This window comes from Odocoileus virginianus, chromosome 10, assembly GCF_023699985.2.
Source record: "Odocoileus virginianus isolate 20LAN1187 ecotype Illinois chromosome 10, Ovbor_1.2, whole genome shotgun sequence".
Classification (NCBI taxonomy): domain Eukaryota; kingdom Metazoa; phylum Chordata; class Mammalia; order Artiodactyla; family Cervidae; genus Odocoileus; species Odocoileus virginianus.
This window is the reverse complement of record NC_069683.1, coordinates 55,386,113-55,403,716: the sequence shown is the minus strand read 5'-3', so window position 1 is coordinate 55,403,716 and position 17,604 is coordinate 55,386,113. Positions and strand designations below refer to the sequence as shown.

Genomic DNA, 17,604 nt, shown 5'->3' with positions numbered 1-17,604 from the left:
TGTAAAATAAAAAATACTAGAAACAATCCAAGTGGGCATCATCAGGGGAGTGGAAAAATTGTAGCGCACTCATGAGACAGACACCTTCAGAGCAGTGAAAATGAATGAACACAGCTATGTTCATCAAAACAGATGTGTGTGTGTGCAATTGAAATTAGGTAAAGTTCCTATGCATGCAAAAGAAGACATTACTTGTAGATACAAACAGTTAAAATAGAAGAAAAGGGTGATGTGATAGGGGAGGAATACAGAATGCCAAAGTGACTGGCAATATACTATTTTAAAATCTGATGCCTGAGTATTATATATGTATTTACTATGTATAGTAGTATTATACTATTAGTATAATACTATTTAAGAAAATGTACTATATATAAACAATATATTTCTTTGTTCATATTTCTCCTAGGCACATTCCTTTCCTTAAACCTGTTGAAAAGCATGCTCTTGTTTATATATGTTTAAAACTTTCAGAAATCGATGGAGGAAAATACTATAATAGGGAGTTATAAATTTGGTTCCAATTATCTTTGGTCTTTTAATCATTAGAACTCGAAGGTCTCAAACCCTCTAGGTAAAGAGGTCAATAGCTACTCTGAGGACACTGAGAAAAGCAGCAACTGTGTTATTCCCACAGGGTCGCACACCCTCATTCTAAATAAGTGATTCTCAAAGTATGGTCCCAGAACAGTAGCATCAGCCTCCAGGTTAAAGATCCAAGTTCCTGGGCCCCACATAGACCTGCTGAATCAGAAACTTTGGGAGGGAGGAGCCCTGCAAATCACCATTTTAACAAAGTCTGCAGCTGATTCTGATGTGCTCAGTTTGAGAATCCCTGCTGAAAATTTTTCAAATTTATAAGGAAATCTCTTCATTATTACAAAATAAAACCCCTCTACCATGAAATAAACAATCTAGACAGCTGAGAAAGCCACATCACTGGCCCTTAGAAGAATGTAATGGTTTTTTAAATCCTTTAATTCGGGGTCAGCAAACTATGGCTCAAGGACCATCCAGCTCATCTATTTTTTTGTTGAGACCATGATTTAAAAGCCAAAAGAAGATTTCATGACACATGAAATTATAAGAAGGTTGGATCGCAGGGTCTGTGAATGAAGTTTTACGGGAAAGCAGCCAGGCTCCTTCCCTCACATACACCTATGGCTGCTCTCCTGCCAGAACAGCGGGGCTGTGAGATGCGACAGAAACTATCTGGCACAAGAAGTTGAAAATATTAAAAAAAAAAAAAAAAAATTTAACATTTGGACCTGAAAATATAATCTTTACAGAAAGTTTAACTCCTACTTTTTTCAGTAATTACAGTCTACTAACCTCAATGCGAAATATAATTCTAGTGATTTTTCTCCGAAAAGTACAATTTCCCTTTTAATTCCACAGGCAAAAATCTAATAGTTTAAAAGAATTCTTAGGAAAGTTAAATCAGATCCATTTTTTATCGACAAGGTAAAGCAAATAACCCACACAGAGCATCTGAAGAATGTTTTTAATTATGCTTTCTCTGTCTTCAAATATTCTAAGTGACCAAAAAAAATGGATGACTAATTTTAATGAAATATTCCATCACCTTTAGCTCTGGAAATTAGTTTAGAAATCTCCGCAGGCATTTCCTCAGGTGGCTCACTTAAAGTGTGAACTCGTCTCAAGGCGGCACAGAGACTTCTCAGGCCTCACACTGCAGCCACCTTCCTCCATGGCTCCCCTCTGGCTGAAACTCTCTATCCAATCTGATCCTCAGTCTCTTGAATTTTTTCTAGACCAAGTTCACTTGTTACTGAAGTCCTGCTCACCAAATTCCAGAAATATATTTTATTTAACATCTATCAACTAGCTGAAACGTCCTGTTTCTAGCCATAACCACCTTCATCTCAAATTTTATTTTCCAGCAGATTTCTAAGATCCCTTGAGCGTAGACCGATTTGATTTTGAGGGTTTTAACACTCAATAAAAGGATGTTTTCTTACCCTCACAAGAATAAATCATGTATTTCAACTTAAAATCCTTAAGCCATACTCACCTTTTCTTGAAAACGAGAGCACTAAGCTCTTCACAGGTTGGCGTTACTAGCCCACATGAGAAGTGGAGTAAGTCTGGTCTCCAAGTCAGTGTTACTCTGTATTCAGTATAATATTTACAGCATTCTTCTTTAAGTTATGCAGACAGGAAAATCCTCCAAAGGGCAGTCAAGTGAAAATGTCTCGGTTGGAAATTTAACCTTTTATAGTTTTAAAAAGCAGCGGGAGGGCGCCTTTCAATTCAAAGAAACCCAAACCCAAGGCACACTCTGCCATTATACTGGCCTTTGGGCAAGCTTTGTGTTAGTCGCTCAATCTCGTCTGACTTTCTGGGACCCCAAGGACTGTAGCCCGCCAGGCTCCCCTGTCCATGGAATTCTCCAGGCAAGAATACTGGAGTGGGTTGCCATTCCCTTCTCCAGGGGATCTTCCCAACCCAGGGATCAAACCTGGGTTTCCTGTGGGTTTACTGTCTGAGCCACCAGGGGAGCAGGTTACTGAAGCATGAAATGGGATAGTGCACCTACCTTCAAGGATGCCTGCAGCATTTACGGTATCCTTGTACAGATTAGAAAAGGGTGTCCCTCCCTCCAGGCACATGGTCCCAAGGTGCACACTTGTCTGGCACACACTAAATTTGCACGTCTGTCCTTCCACTTCTGCCCTGTGCTTCTGTGGGCTCCTTGAGATTTGGCTCCTTTCCAACTTCATAGCAGATAACGCTCCCTCGGGCTCACTTAGCTCTGGACATACTGCCCTCTTTCCTGTTCCTTGAACCACTTGACGCCCTTTCTTGCCTCAAGTTCTTTGCATGTGCTTTTCTCTCCCCTTGGAATACTTTAAAGCAAAGCTTATAAAGCAGTGTGCAGTGGGCCACTTTTGGAGAACAGACACATTGTTTGGCTTGTAAAATGTTTTCTAAATGTTTTGAAATGAATGACATGCAAACTTTGGGAGATTTCACATAACATTACATTTCTACTTAAATGTTTAAAGCATTATTCTTTGGACACTTTTTTTAAAAGGTGTTTGCTGGCTTATCCTGGAGAATCACAAGGGACAGCAGCACTGAGGGTACTGACTTGAGGAGCTGAGCCCTCTCTGGACAGGCGTGGATTCCCCATCAGGCCGTGTGCTCATCTGATCCTTCTGGGCATTTACCTTTGTTGTCTTGATTTACTTTAAACTCTTTTTTTTATATGCCACTTCCTCTCAGAGACTTTTTCCGACCTTCCTACCCAAATTATCATTTTTTCCCCAACTCACTCCCTTGTTCCTTTCAAAATATTAATATAGATTTGTTGCTTTTATAGGTCAAAGATGGTTGAACATCGTCAATTTTACATGATTCAATCTAATACAATTTAAAACTTTTAAATTATTCTGCATGTGTGTTTCATGTTTTACCATAGAAAGCAAGCCCACTGATAAGGATCTAGTCTTTTTCACTATTACATTCCCAGTGATTAGTCTGTACACATACTACCTGGAAGGTACCAGGTGCTAAAATATTCGGGTGAATAAATGCAAGGGCTCCTCCACAAAAGTTCCTTAGTAGCTCCAGAACATACATAAAAGCCATCTTAACCTGTCCTCAGGTCCCTAGAAGTAACCCAAGTGGACTTTCCTAACCTGCAGCCCAAGGCAGCTCTACTGTCTAGCCCCTACTCAACTCTAGAGCTGGCTTTAGTCTCAGACTTCATCAGCCTCTGCTTACATAGCTGATGTCCCTGGTTTTAGCACTGGAAATTACTCTTAAGGTACACTTTTTCCCTTAACCCATGTGTAAACCAGCCTTGAGAACACCACTGGACATCCACAGTCCATGGGGTCACAGTCGGACAGAAATTAGCGACTGAACAAATAGGTAGTTCCAGCATACCCCTTGTCTAGAGGTTTTTGCACACATAATTCCTGCTATCTGGATGGCCCTCCTAGCTTTGCCTCTCACCCCCAACCACCGACTAACTCATCCTGAAAGACTTGGCTCCTTCAGCGAGCCTTCCACCAAGGTTAGATGCCTTCCTTCTAAGCTCCCAGAATTCACCCGCCCCATTCATTTAATAAAAATACACATAAACATATATATTGAAATATAAAAATATATGTATAGTACATTGGATAGGAAGTGCTACATACAGAAGTTAAAAGACATAGGTAGGGAATACTGGGGCAAAGTGCAATTTTAAATAAGGTGGTAAAGGGAAGGTCACACTGAGGTGACACTGAAACAAAATCCTGGAAGTGGTAAGGAAGCGCATCGTAAAAATATCTGGGGAAAAAGCCATTCTGGACTGAGGCCAACAGCAGCACTGGCTAGCTTAGAGGATAACAAAGAAGCCAGCTGACCTCAACTCAGTGAGAACAGGGGAAATCAGCAGATGAGGTCTGAGAGTGACAAGCGATCAGATCTTGGGCTCTGAATGGCCACTGAGAGGGATATAGCTTTTACTGAGGTGGAAGAGGTCTGGGGGTTATTTGGGCATAAGTGACAGGATCTGACTTACCTTTCTAAGGCTACTGTCTTCACAGACTGTAGAAGAGCAAAAGAGGACACCAGAAAACCCATCAGAAGGCAACAACACTACAATCAATCCATCTGTGGGATGGGGTGACAGCTGTGGAAGGTGTATGAATGGTTATTTTTTTAATGTATTTTTGAATGTTGGACCAACAGTTTGGTGATTGGATTGGGTGTGGATTAACAGAGGAAAAGAAGAATCACATTACAGTCAAGGTTTGGGCCAGATCCATCGAAAGGAGGGCAGGAGAAGCGGAAGGCTGAGGCAGAAACCAGTGGGAGGGAGGAGGAGGAAAACCTCAAATTTAGTTTGATGTAACAAGTTTGAGATGCCTATTAGATATCAAAGTGAAAATATCAGGTAAACAGACACGCACATCTGGAGTACAAGGGAGAGGGTTTTGGCTAGAGATTTGTTTTTAGCATACAGATGGCATGTCAAGCAACAACACTGGATGAGGTCACCAAGACAGCCAAGTACTGTAGACAGGGCACGCCTGGGCCCTGGTACACTCCGACACTTAGAGGTTGAGGTTCCCTGAACCTCACTTACTCAAACACACACATTATTTTCTAGCAATAGACCACAAACTCTTCATGCTCAGGACAACCTATTTTATCTCTACAGACTTAGCACAGGGCTTGGCACACACTCAATAAACATATGCCGAGCAATACCTTCTAAAGAGAATGACAAAGTCCTTAAAAGGCAAACAGAAGACAGAAAAAATAGAACCCATACGACTGAGGGAGGTACAAATACTAATACAACACTGACAGATGAACAAAAAATATTATGAAAAACAAAAATGACATAATAAATGCCTTTAATACGCCAGGCTGTAAACAAAACATTCCATGTATATTATTATAGTCAATGCTCATAGTCAGTGGTACTCCCATTTAACAGATGGAGAAACTGAGGCCCTAAATGGCTGAGCGGCTTCTGAACGTCACATATCTAGAAAGTGACCAGGCCATAATACAAACCCTGACAAAATTCACTACACTGTACTACTTCAATCTTTCTATTTCAGACACTCTTTAAGTGCCAAGCAGACTGCCTGTTTATCTAACCTGATCTGGAGTGATGACATCTGGATCTATGTATCCATTGTAAAAAAACAAAACCGCTGCTGAAAAAGTCAAGAGAATCTGGGAAAGGATCCTGCACCCCTATAAAGGGGATAACCATGGGCTATGAAGTCTGTACGTTGACTTGACTGAGCATTTCTGAGCATGCCTGAAACCTACGCAAAAACAGAACTCAGCACCTGGAAGAGCAATAGAAAGATGGCAACTACTAGATTGAGGACCGAGACTTTATGATCCTCTCTGGTACATTAGCTTAGAATTTACTGTGACTCTAAGCGAGTAGGAAGAGAGGCAGACTGCAAACCACTAACATCACTGTTTCTTCTAATTAACATGAAACATCATTTGCACGTTGAAACTAATCTAGGCTGTATCCCCCCAAAATATCTGGGGTCCAAGAAAATCACTTAACCAAAAGTCTACAGGTACAAGAGCAATATTTAACCTGAAAAGTAAAGTCTGAAATCAAAGGACATTCTCCTAAAGTCAGAAAGGAAGATCATATAAATAATAGGATGAATTAAGTTGATCTACCTCCTTAAAAACCAAAGAAAATTTGATATTCTATGAAATACTTTTGCCTCTGGTTGTTGTCATGTTCAAGTGCTTCGTATCATTGAGTGAGAGTGAGTGTGAGTGAAGCCGCTCAGTCGTGTCCGACTCTTTGCCACCCCATGGACTGTAGCCCACCAGGCTTCTCAGTCCATGGAATTTTCCAGGCAAGAGTACTGGAGTGGGTTGCCATTTCCTTCTCTAGTGGATCTTCCCAACCCAGGGATCGAACTCAGGTCTCCCGCACAGCAGGCAGACGCTTTACCGTCTGAAGCAACAGGGAAGCTTTGTATCATTAAGAGTTTGCAATTATCTGACCTTGCCATTTTTCATTTTAATAAAAGTAAGCAAATGAAAACTCTACACTGAGAAAATGGTGGCACTCAAAGGAAATTAAAACCCAAAGAGCTACCAAAGTACCTTTAGAAAATCCTACCCTACTGATTTGCTTTTTTCTTTAAATAACATTTTCTGATTACAAAATTTGAAGAAGTCAGAGGAGTTTTATATACTGGCAGATCTTTTACCCTTTGGCCCTCAATAGTGAAAAGATCATTACAGCCATCTCACCTTTTAAACCTGAAATACAGAAATCCAATTTATGAAAAATGTCTACTTTTATTACAAAGGTGCTTCTATAAGCACATATTACTATTTACATTTTATAAATGTAAAAAGTGCACTTACATCATTTGAGAAAACCAAAAAAACTTCCTGTATTTTAGGAATATCTAAATCTTATACAAACTTACCTCATTCACACTCACTATGACACAGTATCTTAAACAGGATAAAATGCAAGCAGTATTTGTACAAGAATACATGGCAATACTGTTTATAAAGCAAAGGATTAGTAAAAATATAAATGTTCATAAGTTAAGGGGCATCCACATAATTAAGTACTGTGGTATTTTTGTACTTCTATGTAATGTTTTAAAAAATAACACTATTCAGTGAAAGAAGTGCAAACTTTGTATATAGAATGCTATACCTTATGTAAACAACAAGAAGTATACAACATATGCAAGCTTCTGTATGTATAGGTAATTTCCAGGAGGCATAAGTTGGAAAAAGATATTGGATTGGCCGAAAGTTCATTCGGGTTTTTCCATAACATCTCACGGAAAAGTCTGAACTTTCTGGCCAACCCAATAGCTAACTTTAGGGAGAGCGGCAAGACTACAGGACAGAGGGAAGTAAGCTTAACTTTTCTGTACTACCTTATTTCTACCTACTGACTTCAGTTTCATGGTTACATATTTTTTAAAATTTTAATGATTTATCCAAGTTCTCGAAAAAATGAGACTTAGTCATAAAGTAGTTAAATATGACCTACAGCACCTTTAAAAAGGCAATTTCAAAAAAATAAAAAAAGGCAATTTCAACAAGTGATAATAAAGACAATGAAAAATGTATGCCTTTAATAGCTATAACTTAATAGCTACTTTTCTAGTTTTTGAAAATTTCTTTATGTATAGCTCAAAATTCTTTTAATAAAAAAGAGAGGGAATATGGCAATAATAATTATTTTAATGATTAAAATAATCTCCAAAAAAATAACCAAAAGAAAAAAAATCCTTCAATACTCCAGTTTTCTGAAGCTTAGCAGTGATACAAACTGTTAATATATATGGATATTTACAAAAATCAACACAAACAATTAACCACTGTTTGAAAAGGAAATTCTACCTGTACTGTTTGGGATAATGGATATCCTGATATTTACTTAAAAGTAAAAAAATAATTTACAGTAAAAAAAAAATGGTAAACTTAGTGTAAAGTTAAACAAGTAATTAGCAAAAGGGCTATAAGAAAACTTGAACATTATATTTCAATACTGGCTATTCTAACATAAACCATTATTATTCAGTAAACTATTATAAGAAAACCAGATACATTGATATTAAAGAAAATGCAATTATACTTAGTGGCAGAAAATCAAGTTATTAGGAAGCCTACTCAGTGTTTAATTTGTAACTCTTATGCTCCCCAGTAGCTTGAATTTTACAAATGAAGGAAAATTTTCCCAGTCGCATTAATCAAGTCAATATCATGCTTCTTTGTATACTAATCATAATAACCTCTCATTTCAACTCCTGAACATTTTATCTCAATTTTTCTTCTGATTTTTTACTACTTTAATTTCTATACCTTAATTTGAGTTTGTGTCTCAAGTGCCTAACTATAATTTCCTTGACACATTCATAGGGTCAAATCTGTCTCATAACTCTACCAGGGCTTTGCAGAAATAGCAACTGCTCTGTAAATCACTGGAAGAATGACTGCCTCTGTGAATGCATATGCATGTATGTATTAATCTCATTACTTAATGGAAGAAAATCCATGCCTCCTAATTTCCCATTCACCTTTCCTTTCATAATACCATTAAACTGAAAACCTCTTAAAATTTCTAATGCCTAAGAACACATAATGGCTCAAAAATAGGTAGTGGAGAACATTTTCCTACTTCTGTACATCACATCAGTAATCTGTAGCAGACATGCTGGCTTCCAGTCTTCCTAATGCTTGAGAATATTCCCAAAACGTTAACGCCAACAATCTGCTCTAAAAATGAAATTACTTTTCCACTGGATGTATCTTCTATACATTTTGATGAAAAGCCTTTGATACAGCCTATGGCCCCCCTCAATTCATTATATTCTTAAAACATCAAGTATACTGAAATATAATGTGGCCCAGCACATTAAACTGTAAATGATACACATGGTGAGATTCTGGGTTCTAATTCAGGTTTTATACTGTTTGGTACTGGTTTTTACACAATGAAGGTATTCTCAATGTATTTTAAGAATACAAATAAACTGCTAAAGTGATTTGTTTGATTTTACCCCCATCAACAGAAATATTTTTCAACTATTTTTTTAATTTTTAAATTTTTTAGAAAACTAATCAAAGTGAAAGTCCTAAGAAACTAAAATGTGTGATCATGTAGTACACTTGCAAATTATTAATGAAATAATTTAAAAGAAAGCAAACATATTCATCAGATTGATTTCTTTTTACATATATTTTGTCTTGATAGAAAGTACTCTTAAAACACAAATTAAAAAGTGGCAAACTTCTACATTTAATCTATATACCAACAATAAATCAACATATTTTAAAGTTAGTGGGGGGGAACCATCCATCTATAACTCAGATTACCAAAAGATCATACACTTATATTCAAAATTTTATGGCCTAAAAATTGAGGAGTATATTAAAATTGTCTGGGGAAAATAAGCAAAAATAAGGGGAAAAAAAACATATCATTTGGGCTTAAGCACATGAATCAAAAAAAAAAAAAGAAAGTTAAGTTGATGAGCATAATCAAACGATTCTCAACTTTAAAAAACCTTCAGAAATTTCCAAATTAATTTGTTCCAAGTTGTCAGTCAGTGAAAATTATGTATGTATATTGAGATAATCTTCATTGAGTTGTGTTTTGATATATACACTCCCTTCATCATTATCTGAAAGAACTTTTTCCCCGACCCCTTAAAACCTATTTGAAAAAACCTTCAAGTTTCTTCCAGTCACTACATTATTAGTCATCAGCAAGCAGGAAGGATACTGGATACAACTGCTCTAAGCACACTTCGCAGTGTTTTTCAACTATAAACAATTCTTAATAATTCAAAAGTACATGGATATTAACATTTGGTCAATACATTCCAATGAAACAATGAGTCTGGAATCTAAACATCTGTATCTGATCCCAGTAACATACTCCAAAACAGACATTCTGATTCAGAACTATGAAACCGCTTATAAAACTAGAGCGTAATAAAGTACAACAACCTGTAATAAGAACTCAGAATCTAGTCTATTTGTTCTTGGGTGTTCTTAATTTCCAGCTCTCTTTTCGTCCCACTAAAAAACCCACTCTTAAAATCTCATGGATAAAATGGAGGTCTTAACTGTCTTCAAGACATTTGGAAAACAAGCGGAAGGAAAAATATTACCATATATAGCAAACATGAGAGCAAATTACATCTAAATGTTTCCTTTAAATACTCAGAAGGTAGTAATACCATTTCCATGACCACAGCCTTTCTGCAGGCTGATTACACTACAGCCCTTTCTAGTCCATTGTACAGAGCAGCATGAATTTTCCTTTGGAGCAAAGTTCAGTTATTATTCCCTTCTGTAACTGCATTCCCAAAGGCACCAGATGTCTTCAAATCAAACTAAACCACCTCAGCAGAGGATTAAAGCGCCCTTTAATTCCTAACTCAACCTTCCCTAGCTTTACCATCCTGAAGTCAGTACACAGGAAATTACGTTTTCTACTCCACTTAAAACAGTCTACTTTTCAATCTCTCTAGACTTTGACCACTCTACGTAATCTCTCTTCTGTCTCATTAAAAGTTCCTTCATGAAAATGTGTTTTTTCCTCCTAAAAAAAACACAAGACTAAAGCACAGGCAACAAAAGAAAAATAAACAAATTAAATTTCATCAAAATTAAAAATGCTTGTGCATCAAAGAACACTACTGATAGAATAAAAAGGCAACTCACAGAATGGGAAAATATCTGCACTCATATATCTGGTAATAGGCTAACATCCACAACATATAAAGAACTTCTACAATTCAACAAGTATAAAATGGTAAAAACATGAATATACATTTCAGCAAACAAGATACAAATAGTCCATAAGCATAAGAAAAGATGTTCAACACCAGAGAGAAATGCATCATAAGGAAATTAAAATCAAAATCAAAATGAGATACCACTTCATCCACTTGGATTGCTATTAGCAAAAGCAACATGAAAGGGATTTCCCTGGCTGTCCAGTGGTTAGAACTCAGCACTTTCACTGCTGTGGCCTGGGGTTCAATCCCTGGTTGGGAAACTAACTAAGATTCTGCAAACAGAGTGGCCAAATAAAATAAAATAACAATTGTTGGTTGAGGATGTGGAGAAACTGGAAATCTTATGCACTGCCAGTGGGAATAGAAAATAGTGTAGTTGCTGAGAAAGACAGTATTGGCAAGTTTCTTAAAAAATTAAACACAGAATTACCACATGATTCAGCAATTACATTCCTGGGTATATACTCAAGAACTGAAAGCAGGAACTCAAACAGATATTTGTACACTAATGTACAAAGCAGCACTGTTCATAGTAGTCAAAATGCAGAAATAATCCAAATGTCCATTAACTAATGAATGGATAAGGAAAATGTGGTATATGTGTACAATGGAATATTACTTAGCCTTGAAAAAGAATAAAACTTTGATATATCTTACAATACAGATGAACCTTAAAAATATGCTAGGTGAAATAATTTAGATACAAAAGGATAAATACAGGAGTCAGTTCACTTATACGAGGTACCTAGAACTGTCAAATTAAAAAACACAGAAATTAGGATAATGATCACCAGACACCAGGAAAAGGGAGGAATGGGAAGTTAGTATTTAATGGGTACAGAGAGTCTGTTAGGGCTGATGAAAAGCTCTGGAGATGGGATAGTGGTGATGTGTGGTTACACAACAATGTGAATACTCTTAGTGTCACCAAACACTTGAAAATGGTTAAAATGGTAACTCTTATATTTTAATACAATAAAGTAATGAAGATTCAGCTGAAATCTAACACTACTAACCTTCTCAGTATTGAACACAGATTACTAATTACTATGTACTGACTGGTTGTCAATTGGGTATAAAATGAGTCTTTTTATAAAGTTAGAAAAACTTTTTAAATTAGGCACTTTATTTTTTTAGAGTATCTTTAAATATTGATCAGTGTTTAAAATTTGACCTATAAAATGAAAATTAAGTCATTTATCAGAGAACAACCATACTTAAACTGTACTGTATATTCTTATTCTCTACCAGTTGCTTATTTTCCTCTATTGCTCTTCTTTATGTTGCAGTAGTCTCCTTCATCACACAGTGTATCTTTTTATCCAAATTAGCTAAAATTTAAAAGCAAATAATTACATAAATAGAATGATGGCATATAAAACTAAAATGCTACATCTGAATTACATAGATTTTAGAGTATAAACAAAAGGAAAGAGAGGAAGGAGGTAGTGTTGCCCTATGAGTCTAAGACATTCATGCATTTTTAGGTCTATAATATAAAACATCTCTTTAAGTCACAAATGAGATATAATGGCATACATTATTATACAGTGCTAGAAGGCTTTGATATAATAAATCCATATTTTATCAAAAGGAATTTCCCCAAGGATTATTACATAAATCTCAGAAATTCTGATCCCATGTTACCACTAAGAAAATGGACATTTGGCTATATAGACTTAATTAAAGATAAACAATACCAGTCAACTACTTTTAGGAGCAAACTCAATGACATGCATGATTATCAAAGCAAACCTAAATTTCAAAAATGTTCATTAAATAAAACTGAACAATTAAAACAGTAATAAACTACAAGAATGGAAGCAACTGACTAGATATAAGCATGGAGGAATCTGGGCATACAAATACCATGAATCAATAAAATGGTGTTGCCATCTTAAAAGAAATTTAGTATTATAACAGATTATTGCAAATGATCCAAGAGATAAGATAAATATTTGAGTTTTCACACTTCAAGAGAGTCCAAAACAATGGGTCACAGTCATTCTAATCATACTTCTATATCCTAGAATATAACAACATACTGAATAAAAGTGTATTGGCTAAATGTGTGTGTGTGCTAAGCTGCCTCAGTTCATCGCTAGACGAAGGGCATTTAAGAACCTGGAACTGTTTAGTAGCTAGGGAACTCCATAGCCAAACATAAGCTTGAATTGAAAGACATGCCATAGGGTAATTATCCTAGTCATAATCTTTAACCCTAAAATTCTGTAAGAAAAAATAAAGAATATTTCAACTCCTAAGGCAGCATGAAAGTGAAAGTCACTCAGTCATGTCTGATTCTTTGCAACCCCATGGACTATACAGTCCAGGGAATTCTCCGGATCAGAATACTGGAGTGGGTAGCTATTCCCTTCTCCAGGGGATCTTCCCGACCCAGGTATCGAACGCAGGTCTCCCGCATTGCCAGCGGATTCTTTACCAGCTGAGCCACAAGGCAAGCCCAAGAATACTAGAGTGGGTAGCCTATCCCTTCTCCAGCAGATCTTCCCGACCCAGGGATCGAACTGGGGTCTCCTGAATTGCAGGAAGACTCCTTACCAACTGAGCTATCAGGGAATCCCCTAAAGCAGCATATGTAACCTCAAATCAGAAAACTTTTGTTATCACAGTTTAAGGGAGGTTGAAATATTGAGGCAGCAAAGAAGTCACCATCTTTCCAGAGGGAAAATGGCAACTCTTAAAATCTCTAAGATGGAGACATTAAGAAATAGGTCCACTAGGAATCAAGGGGAGTTAAAATTAATTGGAAAAGCCAGGGATGAGAAGATGACAGGCTTTAATACATGGTAGGCCAATTTTTCCTTGCTAACAGTGTAATACGTGAGGAGTCGTATTGCCTTGACGATTTATGAAGTTATGCTATCTGCTAAATCCACAGTGCTTTTAAAATGTAGTAGAATGTTTGTCATTCTACATGATAAACACACTGGAATATTTAATAGATTACCTTCTAGTTAAAAAAAAAGAATAAAGTACAGAATAAGAACAGCTAAAGTTCTATTTATTTAGAACAAACAAGAGAGAACTATCAGTGTAGTTCCATATTTAATGTTTCCCGTTATGACAGACAGATATCTAAGCTCTGGTTTACTAATCAGTAAATTAATGCTAAAGGCAATAATCCCTATACTTTAAAGTTTTAGATTTCAAAAAGACTAATTACTTTCATTATGCATGCATACATAAAATGGGATGCTTTGGGACCTAAAAAATCTTTTTACCTTCAAGTCTAAAATATCACCAATCAACAGGTTACAAGAGCTGAGACAGAAAGTAATGGTATTTTTAATCATAACATTGGAACTCTTTTCTAATGATAACCAGGAGTGAGTTCTAATCAGTCTAAGATAACTTTCTAAGTGCTAATTCTAGTTCTAAGAGAAAAACTCTACTCAGATAAAAAGCAAAATCTTGTAACACAAAATTCCTCTTTTTTTATTTTCTAACAGGATCAGAATAAAGAGATCACTACCTGTTTTTGAGAGTAGAAATAATAAAGTGACAAATATTATTACAAACTGAGAAGACACCTGGCTTTTATTTTTCTTAGAATAGATTTATCACTTGTTTCTTTAGGAATAATCTTTATGATTTTTAAGAAGCACTTAGTATATAGCTCTTTAAAAAAATTAACATTTTAACAGTGAGATTAATCAATGACAATGAAATTATTTCTTCCTTAGGAAAACTAAACACTCACTATACAATAAGAGCAATGACTAGAAATCTTATATGATATTCTATTAGGAAGAGGGCTGATTTTTAATAATTTAATTTCTCCAGAAAATTAACAATCAATATTACTTTCATACCAAAAGAGATATATAATTTTGGGGAAAGAGTAAATGTATGAGGATTTTAAACTTTTTCCTATTCACTTCTCATTTTAAAAATATAATAATTTACAGATCTATTAGAGATTATAATTTTCAGGAAATATATGTAAGAAATCCATGTTAAATAACAACAGTGAACTGTGAAGGCATGAGCTTTTGTCACTTTATTGTTAATCAATGAATGTTATCCAAAATTATAGATGTAATGTAACTTAATTGTACAACACAAAATTATGCTCATGGGAAAAGCCTGTTGGAATTTACCAAATACTCATTAATATATTTTTACATTGCTATATGAACATGTGCTTCTCAACTGCTAATAATAAAAGTTATAATTGGTTTAATGAAATCCCATATTGCAAATAGTTGTTCCTGTTTAGAAAAATTCACACAGCTTTAAAAATGGATTAAATCCATTTTAATCCTAATCTACAAATAGATTATAAACAGCAAATATAACTGGTAATTTTTCAACACTGATATCAAACTGAAGTAGGAATGGTAGTGCACACAATTCAAAATGAAGCAAATTAATAAAAATCCAATAGAAATCCAAATTTTCACCTATTATGGCAACTGTTTAATGCTTTGAAGTGAACACATGCTTTAAACCATGAATAGCAGGGCTCACCATCTATTCCTCTCATGTGCTGCAAGAAGCATCCTCTTCCACAGTGTTTTGAAGGATGTGCACAACCACTGTACAACAGTCACTTCAAGGTTAACCAGTTATCTTTTGTCCTACTCAATCCAAAAAATATATTAAATGCAACCTTTCCTCTTCATAATGTCTGCCCAGATTAATCCTTTTAAAGTCAGCAAAATCAAAAAAGCACAAGAGATACTTTCAGACACAACTTAAATCTATTGTGCATGAAAAATGTCTAACAAAATGGCAATTTTAATAGATAAATGTAAATTTGAACGCATAATACCAGATGGAAAGTAGCTGAACCACACAGAGAAAACAAGGCTTTCCTTATCTCCAAATCTAGGTGTTTTACAGTAAATAAAATGTTAGAACATGTGAATATTCAACATCTTTTAAACTGGAAAGATTTCTTTGTAAAACATAAATGAAATTAATATAACCTAAAATTATAATTTCTAAAATACAATTAACTAACCAAATTTAAGTATCTTTAGAGACTGAAAAAAATAAGCACAATGATTTAGAAACCAAATATGCTAAAATGATTATGTAATAATTACATCAAGAATGAAGGTACAGACATTCATCGTATGCTACAAGAGCAACCTCTCTCTCACACATTCAAACACACATACACACTTCCTCAGATATACAACACCCTTCCAGAAGATAGTATACCAGTGAGAGCTTACAATTTTAATACAAATCAGAGTCCCACAGTTCAGTTCAACAAAAAGGCAGTTAAAATTTAGCACTCTTAAGATATTCTGAAGGAAAAGAAATCTCAAAAATGTTCCTTTATGATGGAAAGTATCTCTATGTATTATAAAACATATAGCTTACACATTTCACTATGTTTGAATGACCAGTCACTGCAGGTATAGTAGTGAGGTAGTATTACTGTCCCCTCCTTGGGACTGATGTTTTCATACACTGCCCTTCCAGAAAGGTCCAGGGTTTTTTTTTAAAGATGACAATCAATTACCAACAAATGCATAATTTCTTTTATTAAATATCTGTTTTTCTAAATCAATCTATGAAATATTTCAGAGACAACTGTTATTTGCAGTAGTGTTTCATCAATAAACTTTCCTAGGGAACCACTTACTACCTGCTGTCTATACCTTTGTGAAATCAGTGGGCAAAGAAAACCAAAGGATGACAGGAGATGAAACACCAATCAATCCAGCTCTGTCAAAGAGGACTGTAATTTTAAAAAATCCAATAATGTTTTAAATTGAGATTTAAAAAATTAACCACAAGCTGTACACTACACTATTAAACTTCCTAATCCTTTTCATGATTCATAGCCATCTTCTACACAATTATCAAAGACTTTTCACCTATGCTTATTTTAATCACTGCCAATGATTAAAACATGCAGTGCTATGGTTAGAGGGCATGTTAAGGTATGAAAAGTACACACTGAGAAAACGTGAATGAGAGAGAATGTGGAAATACATGCAGCTAAAATACGGAAGGAGAAGGAAAGAGTGCTCTACCTAAACACTCATTACGTCACCATCATCCTGTAAAATGAACAAAGTGCTTAAATCATACACACACATTTGTCAGACATGATAATTAGTATTAATCCTCAACAGAAATAAAATAAAAGCGGAAAATGAAAAATGTGAAAAAGGTGGTGATGGAGCACTGTTCTTCATTCCCTGGCCCAAAAGAAAAAGAAAATCAAGCATGGTATCACACTGCCTTAATGTTGAAAAGCTCCCCTTAAATGTCTTTTAGCCACCACAGTCAAACTGGTGTAAGTGCTTTGGCAAGGTGGGATGCATTCCATCACATCCGCAAAGGCCTGCTTTTCTCTGTTGGTGGTTCAGCTTATGAAGAACATGTATGCAAAATAACAGCTCTCACATTGCTTCAAACTCATCAATACGTTGCTTTGTATTGCCTTGCCGAATCTGTCGCAGAGTCTTGTACTTATCACGGCCTGCTTTAACATTCTCAGCATGAAGAACATCATTTTGTGTTTTCTTGGTTTCATCTCTGGCTTGGGCTAATTCTGAACTTAACGCCTGTTTAAAAAATAAAGAGTATGACTACTATTATTTTCTTAGATTTAAAAAAAAAAAATCTATGGAAAAGGTTTAAAGACAGAAATACATACATAACACATCTTTGACTTTGTACTACATTAAAATTTCCACTGTGAAATCTTTTTCTTTAAATTGTTTGTTGTACTTTAAGTAATAGCGGGAGGTAGTACTTGAGAGGAATACCCATGACCTTTCATTTCTATACTCTGCAACTATGATGATTTGTGTGT

The 17,604-nt window shown here is 35.5% G+C and overlaps 1 protein-coding gene across 2 annotated transcripts in view; it reads right to left on the bottom strand.

The window, feature by feature from the left end:
* RDX (radixin) overlaps nt 1-17,604 on the bottom strand; it is a 101,137-nt gene that overhangs the window by 8,088 nt on the left and 75,445 nt on the right. Inside the window, exons 14-15 of one of the 2 annotated variants that reach the window (XM_020869988.2) lie at nt 17,193-17,353; nt 9,211-12,130 (exon numbers count right to left, since the gene is read on the bottom strand). In XM_020869988.2, the coding sequence (XP_020725647.2) occupies nt 12,127-12,130; nt 17,193-17,353 (165 nt within the window). In that variant the 3' untranslated portion in view covers nt 9,211-12,126. Of the gene's footprint in view, nt 1-9,210; nt 12,131-17,192; nt 17,354-17,604 lie in introns of those variants that run through there. The other variant, XM_020869987.2, reaches the window with a different exon arrangement.